The sequence below is a fragment of the Rhinichthys klamathensis genome, unplaced genomic scaffold, assembly GCF_029890125.1.
Source record: "Rhinichthys klamathensis goyatoka isolate OS25496 unplaced genomic scaffold, OSU_Roscu_1.1 h1tg000136l_1, whole genome shotgun sequence".
Taxonomy (NCBI): domain Eukaryota; kingdom Metazoa; phylum Chordata; class Actinopteri; order Cypriniformes; family Leuciscidae; genus Rhinichthys; species Rhinichthys klamathensis.
This window is the reverse complement of record NW_026606671.1, coordinates 1,763,709-1,778,704: the sequence shown is the minus strand read 5'-3', so window position 1 is coordinate 1,778,704 and position 14,996 is coordinate 1,763,709. Positions and strand designations below refer to the sequence as shown.

At 37.5% G+C, this 14,996-nt stretch overlaps 1 protein-coding gene across 1 annotated transcript; it reads right to left on the bottom strand.

Annotated features, from left to right (window-relative positions):
* Positions 1-9: 9 nt before the first annotated feature.
* Positions 10-6,099, bottom strand: grxcr1a (glutaredoxin and cysteine rich domain containing 1 a). Its single transcript, XM_056257319.1, has 4 exons — positions 5,531-6,099; positions 2,261-2,500; positions 2,109-2,174; positions 10-877 (listed from the first exon to the last, which is right to left on the bottom strand). Exons 1-4 carry the CDS (start codon positions 5,930-5,932, stop codon positions 698-700), a joined length of 888 nt encoding a protein of 295 aa, XP_056113294.1. The 5' UTR covers positions 5,933-6,099; the 3' UTR covers positions 10-697.
* Between the last annotated feature and the right edge of the window lie 8,897 nt (positions 6,100-14,996).

Here is a 14,996-nt window from a genome sequence, read left to right as displayed (position 1 = left end):
ATTTTACAAGTATCATTGAGATTTACGCTTCTTTTAATTATTAATAGATTTGAAGCTTTGTTTAATCAGCCCTGTAATTGAACTGAAAAGTGATATTCGTATACAGACATTAGCTCATCCTGTTTCAATGTCTTGCAATTTGATTCCTGCACAAGTTTGAATAATTAAATATACTGTACGTAACTAGAAATCTCTGATTGGCTGGAAAATAAAAAAAATATATATATATATATATATATTATACATTACTAATAATATCTACTATCATGTGGTCTTTTTTGTCGCTCCTGATCTTTTCTCAGTGGGGAACAGCATCATTCGTTTGGATGTTTACCAGATAATGCTTTGAATTTTGGTTCATGCTGGGATCACATGGCTCAGAAAGATGATATGCCTCTCTGAACCAGTAGTTAATTTACTTAATTGCTATATTTATTTACAGCAACAGACAGCGTCCATGCTGTTGGATTGAGTAATGTTGCCAGACATCTATTGGCATGTGACAAAAAGCCTATGCTGTAATAAATAATCAAATAACAAATATGGTAAAAACTCTGTAGACACAAATTAAGTTTTCTAACAAAAAAAAAAATGTTTTATTCACAAATAGCAGTTCTTTCTGCATCTCTTGTTTTATACATGGCTTGTGGGAGTGGAGATGGTGTTGGGAAGGGGTTGCAGGCACTTGAAGAGGACCTCAGTGAGAACAGCTGGAGCAGGGCTGGAGACCGTTCTCATTGCACGCTGTGCACTTCAGGGCTTTGAAGGAGTCTGTGAAGCAGTTGCGAAACACAGACATTTTGCTGCCATGGCACATAGGGCACGGGACAAAGGCAAATCCCCCACACGTCTGGCATGTGTCGGGGTGCTGAACCCTCTACGATTGGACAGAGAGAAATGGGAGTGAATTTGAATTAAACACTGGACCCGTGTGCAGATGCTCTTTATGATACAATCTGAGTGATGCTTTATTTATATATTAAAAAATAAGACAAGTACAAGCTTGACTTTATCTAATATTTTGGGCTGCTCTGCATTGTATGTTTTATTATTTTATTTTATTAAAAAGTGTTTGTAATTAGTGACACTATTTGTTTGAGAATAGCATATAGAAAAGTATTTAAATGTATGCATGTGTAGAAAATGTAATGAAAATAATATTAAACACTGATATAGTTACAATGTATGTGTCAAGAGATATAATGACCAGCAATAATAAACCTTTCCTCTCACAAGTGGTTCCGTTTTCCTTGACAGAATAAACTATGGCAATAAACCAGATTTGGCTTTACTTGAGCAATTAGAACTGGTGTCTTTCTGATGTAAAAACATATATATGTTGGCTATTGGTCTATACTACACTTAAAAATAATGGTTCTTTATTGAAATTTATGGTTGAACCTTTAACATCCATGGAACCTTTTAAATGCACAAAATGTGCCTTATAGTGGAAAAGTGTTCTTCTGATTTTTTAAAAAACTTTTCACACTACACCCTTAAAAATAAAGGTATAGGGGTTACTGCAAAGATGCCATAGAAGAACAATTCTGGGTTCCCTAAAGAAACTTTCAGTGAACAGTTCTTATAAGAATCTTTGTGTGTGTGTGTGTGTGTGTGTGTGTGTGTGTGTGTGTGTGTGTGTGTGTGTGTGTGTGTGTGTGTGTGTGTGTGTGTGTGTGTGTGTGTGTGTGTGTGTGTGTGTGTGTGTGTGTGTGTGTGTGTGTGTGTGTGTGTGTGTGTGTGTGTGTGTGTGTGTGTGTGTGTGTGTGTGTGTGTGTGTGTGTGTGTGTGTGTGTGTGTGTGTGTGTGTGTGTGTGTGTGTGTGTGTGTGTGTGTGTGTGTGTGTGTGTGTGTGTGTGTGTGTGTGTGTGTGTGTGTGTGTGTGTGTGTGTGTGTGTGAGAGGAACATTTTAATAATCTAAATAACTTTTTGCAGAATGGAAAGGTTCTTCATAAATTTTGCAGATCTCAGTTCTCAGTTCATAGATGCCAATAAAGAACCTTTTTTTTGGTTCTTTTAAGAACTGTTAACCCAAAATGGTTATTCTCTGCAGAAAGTACCTTTTGGAACATATATTTTAGTGTTAAATATCAATATGTAGGCCTACCTCAATTTTGGTGAGGAGATCCTGAAGCTCCCCTAATTCATTCATCGCAAGTATTTTCTCTGCGCCCTGGATGTGCAAAACATATGCAAATAATTATTCAGAGTTCAAACATTAGCATAATGATGTTCAGTATGAATAGTTTGAACGCTGACCCCTAGGTAGTGTCCATCAATGAAGACCACAGGCAGAGAGGGAGGTTCACCCACTCGTTTGCAGCGGTTCTCCAGTTCCTTTCCGTAGTCACTGTCTAAAGCGATGTTCTTCTCTATGAACTTCACCCTGTGGTTCTGAAAGATCTTTCGGACCAGCTCGCATCGCTCAAATGTAGTCCTGACCACTCGAAAACTGGTGGTGTAGATTACAATTCGCCCGAACTCTAGAGTCAGTTCTGGCTGAGAGGAAGAAGACATAGAAGTCTGGTGTTAGACAAGAGTCTCTCTCTCTCAAAGTTATCAATCACATCTCATTGATTCCAAGAGTGAGCAAAGGAATTTGCAACAAAACATTCAGAATTAAAAGAATGGATCAGTTCGATATCTTTAAAGCGCAGTTCTAACTGCAACTGAAAAGTAAAATAAAAACTATATTGTACAAGATTTTCAGCAGCTTTTTGCAGGTAACATGAGGCAGCAGTTGAACAGCATCTATTGATTTTGTGAGTCACTGTTCCTGAGACTGACCTTCAGCATTCTTTCTTAGAAGAGCAGCTTCCATGAAGTGTAAAGCTGTTTTTTTTTTTCTTTGCAAAGAACAAAAATAGACTCAACCTCCACACATTTTAAAGTGAGGATGGACGTGCTGTCTTGTGCAATGTTGTGTTTGGCTGATGTGATCTTACTAGCAGCTTTTACTAGTTGAGGAACAATTCTCAAATTCCAATAACAACACTATTACAAACATAGAGCAAATACAGTAGCATTGTAAGTCAAGCAGATTAAAGCATGGAGTGCCAATAAAACCTGCAGTAATTTAATTTATAGTGCACTTTGATCTACAGCGAGCGCATATTAAAGATATTGTCACACTTCAGATTTTTACCATCCTTATCTGACATCAAATAGCAGCTCATAAATCGTTTACACATTGGTGATGTGCTTTAGCTGCTTTGATAAATAAAGATTCAGTGTTGCAGGAGAAGAAAATACAGTGTATCCAATGCATTTGGACAGGATATTTAGGGCCTGTTTACACATGAAATGACCAGGGCCCAAAGCTTTGACTTAAGTGTCAAAAAATTATTAGTAAAAAGTAGGACTTATGAGGGTAAGAGACTTTTAGAAAGAAGCTAAAAGCAACTTTCAGCGAAGTCTAACTGACTGAGGTGGCACTTAAGTGTTGCAAACTAAGGACTACAATGACGTCAACCCAAAATGGCCGCCCTCAACCACTGAATCAGCCTTTATATTCTTAGAATATATTTATATTCTTAGAATTTAAACATTAAAATTAAAAATTTACTCTGAACAGCTTTATACAGCTCCAGAGATTTAAATAGCAATATTGTGGCACTAATCACACCAACATAGAGGCCAAAAGTGTTGTGCAAATTTTGTTTTGTTTTTTGTTTTTGCTTAAACCATTACAATGTTATATATATATTAATATTTGAAAATACCAATATTTTAAAATACGAAAGAGGAACAAAACAAGAAGGTTATCTGACCAATTTATCTGGCAAAAAAGGCAAACTACAGCTACAGGTTTTAGGGGGAAAAAGCTAGGAAAAATAATGCATTGGCAACAACATAATCACTTACTAATATTTCACTTGTTCTCTCTTGTTTTTGCATTTGCTCATAATTTCTTAGCATGATTTTGCATGTTTCATTGATTTCATTGCATTATCACAAATAAAACACAGTATGCTTACACAATCTTTAACACATTTTCAAAAATATTTAGATAAAGGGTGAAGATGTCAATTTTCCTATAGGCTGGTCAATTTTTTTGGCCACTGCTGTCTGTATGGCAGTTGATTGACTTTCCAACTGATCTTCAAACCATGCGGCGAAAGCAAGCCACTTTTATGAGGATTGCACATTTCCCTGGAGTCGCTGATGGAGCTAATGTTCGCATCATTGCTCTAACTATAAATGAGGAGACATATCAATATAAAAGGACTCCGTAGCATCAACACTTAATTAAAATGTAAATATCTAAATAAATGTTTCAGTGATCTTAATTAAAGGATTTTATAAAATACATAAAATGATTGGTGTCATGCTGCTGTGACTTCATCCTTTGCAGGCTCACTATTGGATGATTCAGAGATTGAGGGCAGCCATTTTGGGTTGACATCATTGGTTGACAACACTTAAGTGCCACTTCAATCAGCCTAGACTTTGCTGAAAGTTGCTTTTAGCCGCTTTATAAATGTTTCCTAGTCGTAGACAAGTCCTAATTTTTACTAAGAATTTTTTGACACTTAAGACTATTCTTAAGAGCATTTCTGTGAAGTTTTAACATACGGGCCCTGGTGTAAATGCCCTCCGAAACGCATTTGAGAAGGATTTAAATCCGATCGCTCAAACCACTTCAGGAGGTGGTCTGAGATGCAATCCAGACAAAACTGAACAAGTCTAAATGCATCCTCCTCCCAAATACTCCTCCCAACAATGCTAAAAATAAAGTGTGTTATAGGCTATATGACGTGTTGTAGCCTGATGTGACACAAATGAGCAGCTGAGCATCTCTTCATCAAGCCACCGCGCAAATAAAACTGAAAGTAAGTCGCAGACGCTCAACACACAATCCTCTTCATTAAAAGTAAGGAAACTAAATTATCTTACCAGTGATTTAATTAGAACACGCTTTTACGTGCCTCAGAAAAAAGCAGCACTGGTGTGCATATTGAGAAAAAAACAATAGCACTGACATATTTTAAGAAGTTGATTTCAGTTAAAACAGCTCAAACATGCATTTTAGTCTGGGACTAAACATGCCTTGTATGTGAAACTGGGGGTATATGTAGTTTTCATTGGGTTTATGAAAGTCCATTTAATCCCTGATTACCCCCTGTTAAAAATGATATTACAGATTTCAGACTTAAGCTTTCAGCAACTGTTTTAGTGCTCAACAACAAAGCATAGGTCAAGAGAATACATTAAGATGATTAACTTAGCCAAAACACTTAAAGAAATGCATCATTAATCTTTAATTGTACAGTGATCTTGCTCAGTGGGACAGCTTGTTTGTCTGACCAAAACCTGAGAGAAGGTAACAGGCTCTGTAACCAATAGCGGCTGAGGAAGCGGGAGAGGTTCTGACCCTGTTAAGGACACAAGAAACAATTCTTGAAAGCTTTTGAGCAGCTGTCAATAGTCTGATAATGGCAATGTTAGCCGTTTAATGTGCATTGACGTCCACCGTCAGGGATTCAAGATTTTAGAGATGCTTGAGAAAGCTGACGCTCTATGACTTACCCCATTGTTTTTAGCCAAGTTATCAAAGCGTATTTGGCCAGCACTGACTTTGTGCTTGACTCCTCGAACCGTTCCATTTTTACTGAGGATATTCACTCGTTTGGTACCCAACACTTTGTCTCTTCCCCCTGCAAACATCAGCAAGTCATCGGGCTCACTTCCGCTGTCATCCAGCTCCGAGCCCAAGAATCCACACAAGTGTCCGTTCGCCTCCCCGGTGGTGGATGGAGTGCTGGCCCGGTCTGCCTCGGAGCAGCTGGTGCAGTCTGAATCCAGGGAATCCGATGGCCCTTCATCCTTAAACATCTCTTTCAAAACCCGCCCGCTGTTCCCTGAGGCCACCCGGAATCTCACCCTCTTCTGCCTCTTTCCATCCTCGGGTGTCAACGAAGCCTCCTCCATTGCGTCGACTTACATGGTCCAAAAAGAAAAAGCCATTTTAATCCCTCGGATTCATGGGTGGATGAATATAATTAGCCCCGGTATTGCTCCATGATGTCCCCTGGAGCCCAGGCAGAGCGAGCAGACCTGGAAAGAGGCAGATCTGTGCGTTACCGTCAGCTTCACCACCAGTGTTCCTGTACATGTTAATAATGCATGTGGCCTTGCCATGGTTACTGAGAAAACCGACCATGAAGAAACTGATAGTCTTTTTAAATAATTTATCATGCCATAGATTTGTCTCTTTTTGACAATGAATAGCCTTGACTCATGTCTATGTCATGTCAAAAGTATGCCTGTCTTTGTGACCTTTAGGTGTAAAGAAAAAAATCTTTCATTTACTCACACTTTCATTGTATGGACAAAAAAAAAAAAAAAAAAAAAAAAAAGTTCTACAGTAGAAAGAATCGGTCACACTTTAGATTAGGGTCCAATTCTCACTATTAAATTACTATTAACTACAACTTTTGCCTCAATAAACTCAATTACTGCTTATTAATAGTCAGTAAGGTAGTTGTTACATTTAGGTATTGGATTAAGGGATATAGAATAAGGTCATGCAGAAGTCATTGATACAGTATGTGATTTATAAGTACTAATAAGTAGACAATATCCTAGTAATATGCATGCTAATAAGCCACCTTAATAGTTAGAATTGGACCGTAAACTAAAGTGTAACCAAAGAATCATACAGGTTTGACTTGATGACAGAATTTCCATGGTTGAATGTTTTTGGTTGAACATTCCTCTTTAAAAATTGTATTATGTTTGTAAGTTGAGACAGCAAGTGCATACATATAATTTGAGTACATTGATTTGCTCTGTAAGGTTTCACCAGCTAGACGTTCTAGTAAATCTTTTATGATTGCTTGTCAGCAAGATGGAGAAAACTTTTTCTTTTTAATTATCTACTGTGGTTCCCAATGGATCTCAGAGCTTCTTAATGCACTGCAGTTTCATGCCACTTAGAAGATTGCGCTCGGCCTGCATGCAAACATCTGCTGTGCTTGAGCATGATGGGAAATGGAGCTCAACTGTCATTGGCTGGCATTTTTGCACCCATCCGCCCTCCAGTGGGGGCTGCAGGAAGCATTGCAGCTGTTGTGTGACTGCTACAGCACTGCAGAAGTGGGCCGAGCCATATTGTGTGCCAGAGCGCTAGGCCGACTCACACCTTGTGTCATAGTTGATGTAAATGTGATACATTTTCTGTGCTAGAGAAAAGACCTTTTTAAGTGAGCATTTTTTCAAGAAATAAAAATGTCAAATTTAGCAAAGATTTTTTTAAATCATTTTTTATGTTAAAGATTTGTGGCTTGTTTTGATCTATTACTTTTGAAGTCATATTTGTGTAAATTGACGAAATTTTAAATTGACCATCTTCCATTTTCCTTCAAGAGTATTATACAGATTTGTCCAATCAAAATGCTCTCTAATGAAAATCCTTCTCCACAATACCACATGCAGCCAAATATATTTATACTTTCATTAATTTATTGGCAAATTAATATAGCACAAAGCATAAGTAGGTGAAATATTTAGAGAACAAATATATTAGAAAAATAAGAATAAAAAATACATACAAATTTGTTATGTCATTACGTATTTGTAACGCTCACCAGTGAGAGTGCCCTACATCAGAGGGCACTGCGACCCAGACAATCACCACACATCCACAGACTCCGGCCTTGTCCACACGGACACGGATATTTTTTCCTACAGCGTTTAAAAAAAAAATCACATCCACACATGCTCGGTCTCCTTCTACATGAAAACGCGAAAACACGCTATCAAGTGCGGTCAAGAGCATGCCACGCCAGCAGGTGGCGATATAAACCTTAACCGTAAAGCCACGTTGGCCAATCAGAAGCGCAAATCTGACGTCAAACACAGCGGATAACGGCGCACACTCTGACGTCGCAAGGCAAAAAACCCCGGTTTCACTGTCTACACGACAACACTGTAACCGGCGTTTCTGAAAATCCTCACCCTGGCAGGGGTTTTCAAAAATGTTCGGTTTCAGTGCGGTTTCGTGTGGACGAACGGCCGAACCGCGTAAAAAAAGTCATGGTTATAAAAATACCCGTGTCCGTGTGGACAGGGCCTCCATTCCCCTAATCCTTCACCAAGACTAATCAGACATGATCACATTCACCTGTGTCTCATCATCTTGTTTTCTCACCCTATATAAGCCTGGTTCTTTCTGTCATTCCCTGCGAAGTCTTGTTTAGTGTTACACTGCGATTCCAAGCATTCTCTCTGTTGATCCAGTGTTCTTGGTTTTTGATCTTTGCCTGTTTCTTGGATTCCCCTTTTTGCCTGTGTCCCCTGCCTTTTTGTTGTGTTTGTTTGTATGGACTGCCTGCCGGTACTTTGGATTACCCTTTCAAAATAAACTGCATTTGGATCCTCAACTTCCGTGTCTCAGAGCAGTTTGTGACAGTATTAAGTCATAGCAGCTTAGGATTTTTTTTATTTAAATAATTTAATTATTTATATAAAATATAATTTGGATACTAAATTGACTTTGGTGGATATGAATTTTCAAGATTCATTTTTTTCTTATTTATGTACTTTTACTTTACTAGCTAGAATATACACTTCAGTTCAAAGGTTTGGGGCCAGTAAGATTTTTTTTTTTGTCAATGTTGTATTTATTTGATCAAATGTAGAGTCAAAACAGCTGCGATATTCTGAAATATCGATAAAAAAAATTTTTTACGAGATTCTTTTTTTCAGGATTATTTGATGAATAGTTGAAAAGAACAGCATTTATTTGAAACATAAATCTTTTGTAACATTATAAATGTCTTTATTGTCACTTTTGATCAAATTAATATATTCTTCCTGAATAAAAGTTTCATTTTAATTTAAAAAATAAAATCTTACTGACCCCAAACCTTTGAACGGTAGTGTTTTTAATGTAGGCAACCAACTGACAAGCAAGTACAGGAAATCATAGTTTGTGACTGTAATGCAACACTATTGGCTCAAAGACTGAATATGTTGAATGTGTTTCAACAAGAAATACATCAACACAGGAAAGAAGCATTTTCATGGATCTGATTATTTTAAGGGCAGATTATTTTAGTTTTTGAAATTCATATTCTTACTGAAGCATCATATAAGATTACAAATAAGTTGTTTTATGAAGTAATGGCTTCAAAAAGCCATTATGGCAAATGACAGACAAACCTCTGGCAGTGGCCTCTTTGTGCCCTCTCATTTATCATGCTGCATCTGTCTGTTCTTAAGAAGTCTCTCAGCCACTCCCACAGTCAAAGATGAGATGTGCTTTGCATTTCAAATGGTAGCATGAGAAGAACCAAACAGCTTAAAACAAAGTCTCAGCATCATTTAGATGTCGCAAATCATCCAGTGAGTTCCTGCCTGTATATTCATGCAGTGATTTGCTGGTGCCTGATGAATATTGGGCTACATTTCATTTTGAAGTTCAATATATCATCCGTTTCCAGCCATATGCCAATATACTCAGATAGAGGCGTACGTTTTATTCATGGGCTTTTTCAGTTTCCTCAAGACTATATGGTGAACCATGATCTGGAGAGCTCATCTAAGTAGCTCTGCCCATGAACATTTAAATCCACCCTCATTATGCTCTTCTCTTATCTCCAGTTCAGAGTTTTCTCTGTGAAGTCAGTGCCAGTTTTGTCTGTTCCCAGGCATCTTTCACTCACTGATCTCTCACAAAATGATGTTATGTCAGAGTTTGTGATTGTCAGTGATCAGTGCTCAAGGCTCACGATGTCTATTCTTAATGTTCCTGAATCAACATCCTTGTTGATATGGCTAACATTGCTAACCAACCAGTCAGGCTGGATATGGTTAGCAGTTGGGTTTGAAGTATGATTGTTTGATCGGATTGAAGATTGATGCTTCAAGATCAGGACATTGACACAAGAAAGTATACTTGAAGAAATCCATGTGTATAGGAAGGTCTCTTGTTGCATCAAATGTTATATACAGTAGTTTTAAAGGATCCATTATAACTTTTTTTCTTTTTTTTATTATGTTTGTCTTTCATTGTTTGATAATGTTGAAAAAAAGTTTGTTTAGGTTTTTTATTATTCTCTATGATAAATGCCTAAATAGTGTTAAAATCAGGGAAATTCGACTTTGCACTTTTTCTAAGAACTTAAAAAATATGTCAGTTCAATTGGTAACTATTTGTACAATTTCTTGCTTTTCTATATAAAAATCCTGTTTTAAACACTGCTGTCATCACCATTGCACCAAGCATGATTAAGTCAAGGATCTCCATGAGTTAGAGTTGATTGACCCAACCAGCTCATCATTTTTAAGAACAATGCAGATTAATATAAATCCATGTTGTCTACAGAAACTTATTTTGCCTTAAATCCCATTCAATGAAGCATTTGATGTGATTTATACATATGGTTTAATAAACAAAATAAACGAGCTTCAGAGCCTGTGGCTCGGGATTTTATAAGAGGATTATTGAATTGTATGACTGATAAATAAGTTGTTGGCCTAAATATGGTTTAATACTTGTATAATTGAAAAGGTGCTCTCAGGCAATTCAAAATGTGAGGGTTCAATCTTTCATTACAAGTCCTACACCAGCAGGGGGCAGAGTCTGATCTTACTGATCAATGAATTGCTACACTCTATAGGTCAGGGCTGGGTTTCTTAAAACCATGTGGGAGCCAAGTTGATCATAGAGACTAGGTGCTAATGGGAAACGCGCCACGGCCTAGATTGTTTCCTCGTTCTGCAAGTTGCACTCAGTATTTTCCCTCAAATTTAGTTTTACACATAAATGAATGCATAATACTTTTGAAAAATATATTTGTAATCAGGTGCCCTCATATATGTTGAAAAATCCAGTCATTAGCCTAATAAAAGCTGCTTGAATTTTCAAATGATGCTGGGCTGACTCAAGGTCAAGGAAGCCACCATACTGAGATCACATGACCGGGTGGGAACTACTTGCTACAACACTAAAAACAATGGTAAACTGAAAATAGTTGCTGAATTTGAACTGTTTTATAAACTATTTACTAAATCAACCTAAATATATTAATTTATACCAACAAAACTATTGTTATGGGTTAAATCAGGTAGAAATGGCTTTTAAGATAACAATTGCATGTTTTTACAGGATACCACACTGCTAATAAGTCCTAGTGCACTGAAACGTTCGCTCTGTAAAAAGTTCCACAATGCACCGTAAAAACCAGGGAGCATCAATGCCCGCCCCACTATGTTCAGAATGGAAGATCTGAAGCACAAAACATAAATCACGCGACGAGCCAACTCACTGCACATAAGTCGCATACTCTTAAGAGTCTTAAAGGGATACTCCACTTTTTTTGGAAATAGTCTCATTTTACAACTCCCCCAGAGTTAAACTGTTTAGTTTTACCGTTTTTGAATCCATTCAGACGGTACCACTTTTAGCATAGCTTAGCATACATCATTGAAGTGGACAAGACCATTAGCATTTGTCAAAAAAAAATGACCAAAGAGTTTCGATATTTTTCCTATTTAAAACTTGACTCTTCTTCTGTAGTTACATCGTGCACTATGGCTAGGAACTATACTCTCATTCCTGCGTAATAATCAAGAAACTTTACTGCCGTACCATGAGTGCAGCAGGCGCAATGATATGACGCAGCGCCTGAAAATAGTCCCCAGGCGCTGCGTCATATCATTGCACCTGCTTTTCTGTGTGTACACCGTTTGTAACACAATAACCATAACGCGTTGTTCATTATAGACGTGGGATTATGAATTATATTGAGAACATCATACATAGAAAACATGCCGTAATGTACCCTAAGTGTAAACCTTAGACGCATTCATCGTGAAGCGTGCAGCTAGCGATTTGCAAAGATTAATATAAATATTAATATAAAGTTTAATAAAACGTTACACTCACTTCAGTTGTTCTAGAGGTTCAGCAGGAACATGAATAGCTGGTACCAATCCTTTTTTCATGAGCAGCTTCTTAGCAAAACCAGCTCATACTGACCCTCGTTTATAAAGCAGTCTGGTGTGTGAAATGATTCGCGCAAACATGAGAGCATTGACGTTGCTCGTGGGGAATATTCCCTTCGAAAACAAACTCAGCCACTGCGTCTTCAGCGGTTCGGATTTAGGAACATTAAAATGACTGCTGTGTTCGATTACACCCAAGAACAGAACACCACAATCACTTAGACGCCATTCTGCTCATAGACAGTGCTCAAGCATATCAACAATGACCGCGCCGGTCCGCGCAGACTATGATTGACAGCTCCCTCACGAGCGAGGGCGGGTCTGTGTTGAAACGCGGCTGTCAATCAACAATCGTGGGAGGGGCTTCCGAGCGTGTGACGTCACAGGCTCGAACGGCTTGATTTGAGACAGGGGAAAACATATAAGGAGATTAAAACAAAAACACTGGATGGATTTTTATCATTTTATGATGTTCAGGAACTATCTTATGTTTAAGGCACTGCCAACACACATTTCAGTACAATCAACTTGTAAAAGTGCATGTACCATTATATGACCCCTTTAACCCCGACGCGAGGCGACGACAACACAGTCGGCTTTCATCAGCGCTAGTTCGTCGGCGTCGGCTTGGTGTGGTGTGTTCCAGGCTTTAAGTAGGTAGGCTACTTACTCTGATAAGTTATTTCTTCACGACTGCTAAAAAAGTATGTTCTTTACAGTGTGTATGAATTTAATCCACACATTCGCCATGTTGTCATTATCATGTGCCCAACCAGGGTCAGTTGCATCGCTTCACTGCCATTAATAAATCCTCTCCCGTGGCTTCACGGGTATAGTGTCCATCGAATCTCCCCGGAAGAAGTAGGTCATGCGGGTACTTTTTGACTACTCTTTTGAGTCCTGTGAATTCTTACTTTTGTCACACACTGTTTTTCGCCGAGGGAAAATGCTATTTCGGTAGCAGCCAGTAAGTGACACTCGATCGATGTTTTTTAATTTATTTTTTTATACAAACCATTATTTAATTATATTTCTGCATAAACATACTGTACATCATAGACAGCTAATGAACATAATCTAGCTAACATTTATCATTTATTCTACGGCTAAACAATGTTGCATGAATAGCCTACGTAACAAGCAACGTAATTATCATAAGGTAACAAATAATGTCAAAAACATATCAGTTGTTGTTCATAAATACCAGTAGAGTGATGTTGAACGAGTACATTGTCATGTCGCCAGAAATAGTCATCAATTGTCCCAATGTGTAGTGAGCAAGGGTCCTTAATGTCCTTATAAGGTAGGCCTATACCAGTGCGCCGATATGGTTCACAACCTATAGGAAGCTATATGGATCTGATTGAGACGCACCAAGACCACAGCTACTGTATACTGACCAGCACAACATAAGCAATTTAATAAAGGTACCTTTATTAATTAAAATGCATTTATTTGCTATATTTTATCCAGACAGTCTCTTCTAGATAACATAAAATACCTAATCACCTTACGCCACACCCTGCATTATATGAGCAAAATAAACATGCACCATGTTTTTAATTCTAATTAGATTCCTCAATCAATATCTGTTGAGCATGCTGTCTTTTTTCACCCAGACTTTAATGTCTCAGAATCCTCAGCTATTGTTTGAAGATCCATCAATTCCAAGGGGCCTTTCTTATTGAATCGGCTGATAGGTTGCCAGCGCTGTTCAGGACAGATGGTGCCACGACTGTTGACTGAGTGACAGGCATTGCTCTTGGTACTTTCATGAGTCCTATTCTAGTCCAGTCCATCTCAAACTCATATATTGATGCCGTTTAAAAGTATAATCTCTTTCTCAACTCAGACATTCTTCCCAAAAGAATCAACATGCTATTCATAAATACATACATGAGCATTCCTTTGAATATTGAATGGTCCCAAGAACATGCAATGAGAAACTGTCAATAAGTGTAGATGACACTCATAGCCTGCAGTGAGTGCAGATCTTGTGTGGCCTGACAGGAGTAGAGTGTTCGGATGGCTCATAGGCTCATTTATCACAGAGATGGCCTCTGACCACTGCTTTGAGCACAGATGGTTCCAGGCCCTGTTTACTGGAGAATAAGATGTCACATGTGTGGCTTGAACTTTAGTGCATGCAGGACATATGAATGAGTCATGATGATTTAATGTGTTGAACTGCTTTTGTGGGTAGTGTTTTTTCCCCTTCATTTAATTGAACAAGTGCATTAACCATATAACATAAACAGGTTTTTTTTTTTTAAAGTAAATACATTTGCTGGGGGAATATTTCGGAAAGACATGAAAGGAGATACATGCCTGTACAATCAATTACTGTAGGAGATACATGCCTGTCAATTACTGTTTTTTAAGGGCAAGATTGATTCGGAATGTGTGTGTGTGTGTTTAAATATAATGCATTTTTATTTTTTAAATATTAAAACATGCCTTCTTTCCTGAGAATTGGCATTTATGGATATGGAATTTAGCCAAAAAAAGATAGATAGATAGATAGATAGAGAGAATTTGAGTTTCTATTTATTAAACCAATCTCCTTCATTGTATTAACACACATTTTTAATTTCAATGAACTAAAAAGTTTAAGGCAACCAGGTAACTTACTTTTTTAAGTTAAACCAACAATATTTTTTACATCAATTCTGACAATAACATAAAATGACAGTCATGTCATCCTTTACTCAAACAGGATGCAAAGCACAATAAAAGTACAATAAAATCATTCATATGACTTGTACTCTGTCTTCTGAAGTCATACATAAAATTTATGTGAGAAATTTAAGGGGAAGTAAATAATGGCATTTTGAGGTGAAATGTTCATTTAAAAAGGGAAATTTTGAAACAAATTGCATTTAGTTTTTTTTTTAGTTTATTTATATAAATATACAGTATGTTCACTGTCAATGCAATTTTCATATTGTAAATTCACTGTTTATGCAGTTTTATTCCCCCAAATGTTCTTCTGATCATTTTTGAAAAAAGACTGATCTATTTATATCTGTCTGTGAATGAGGGA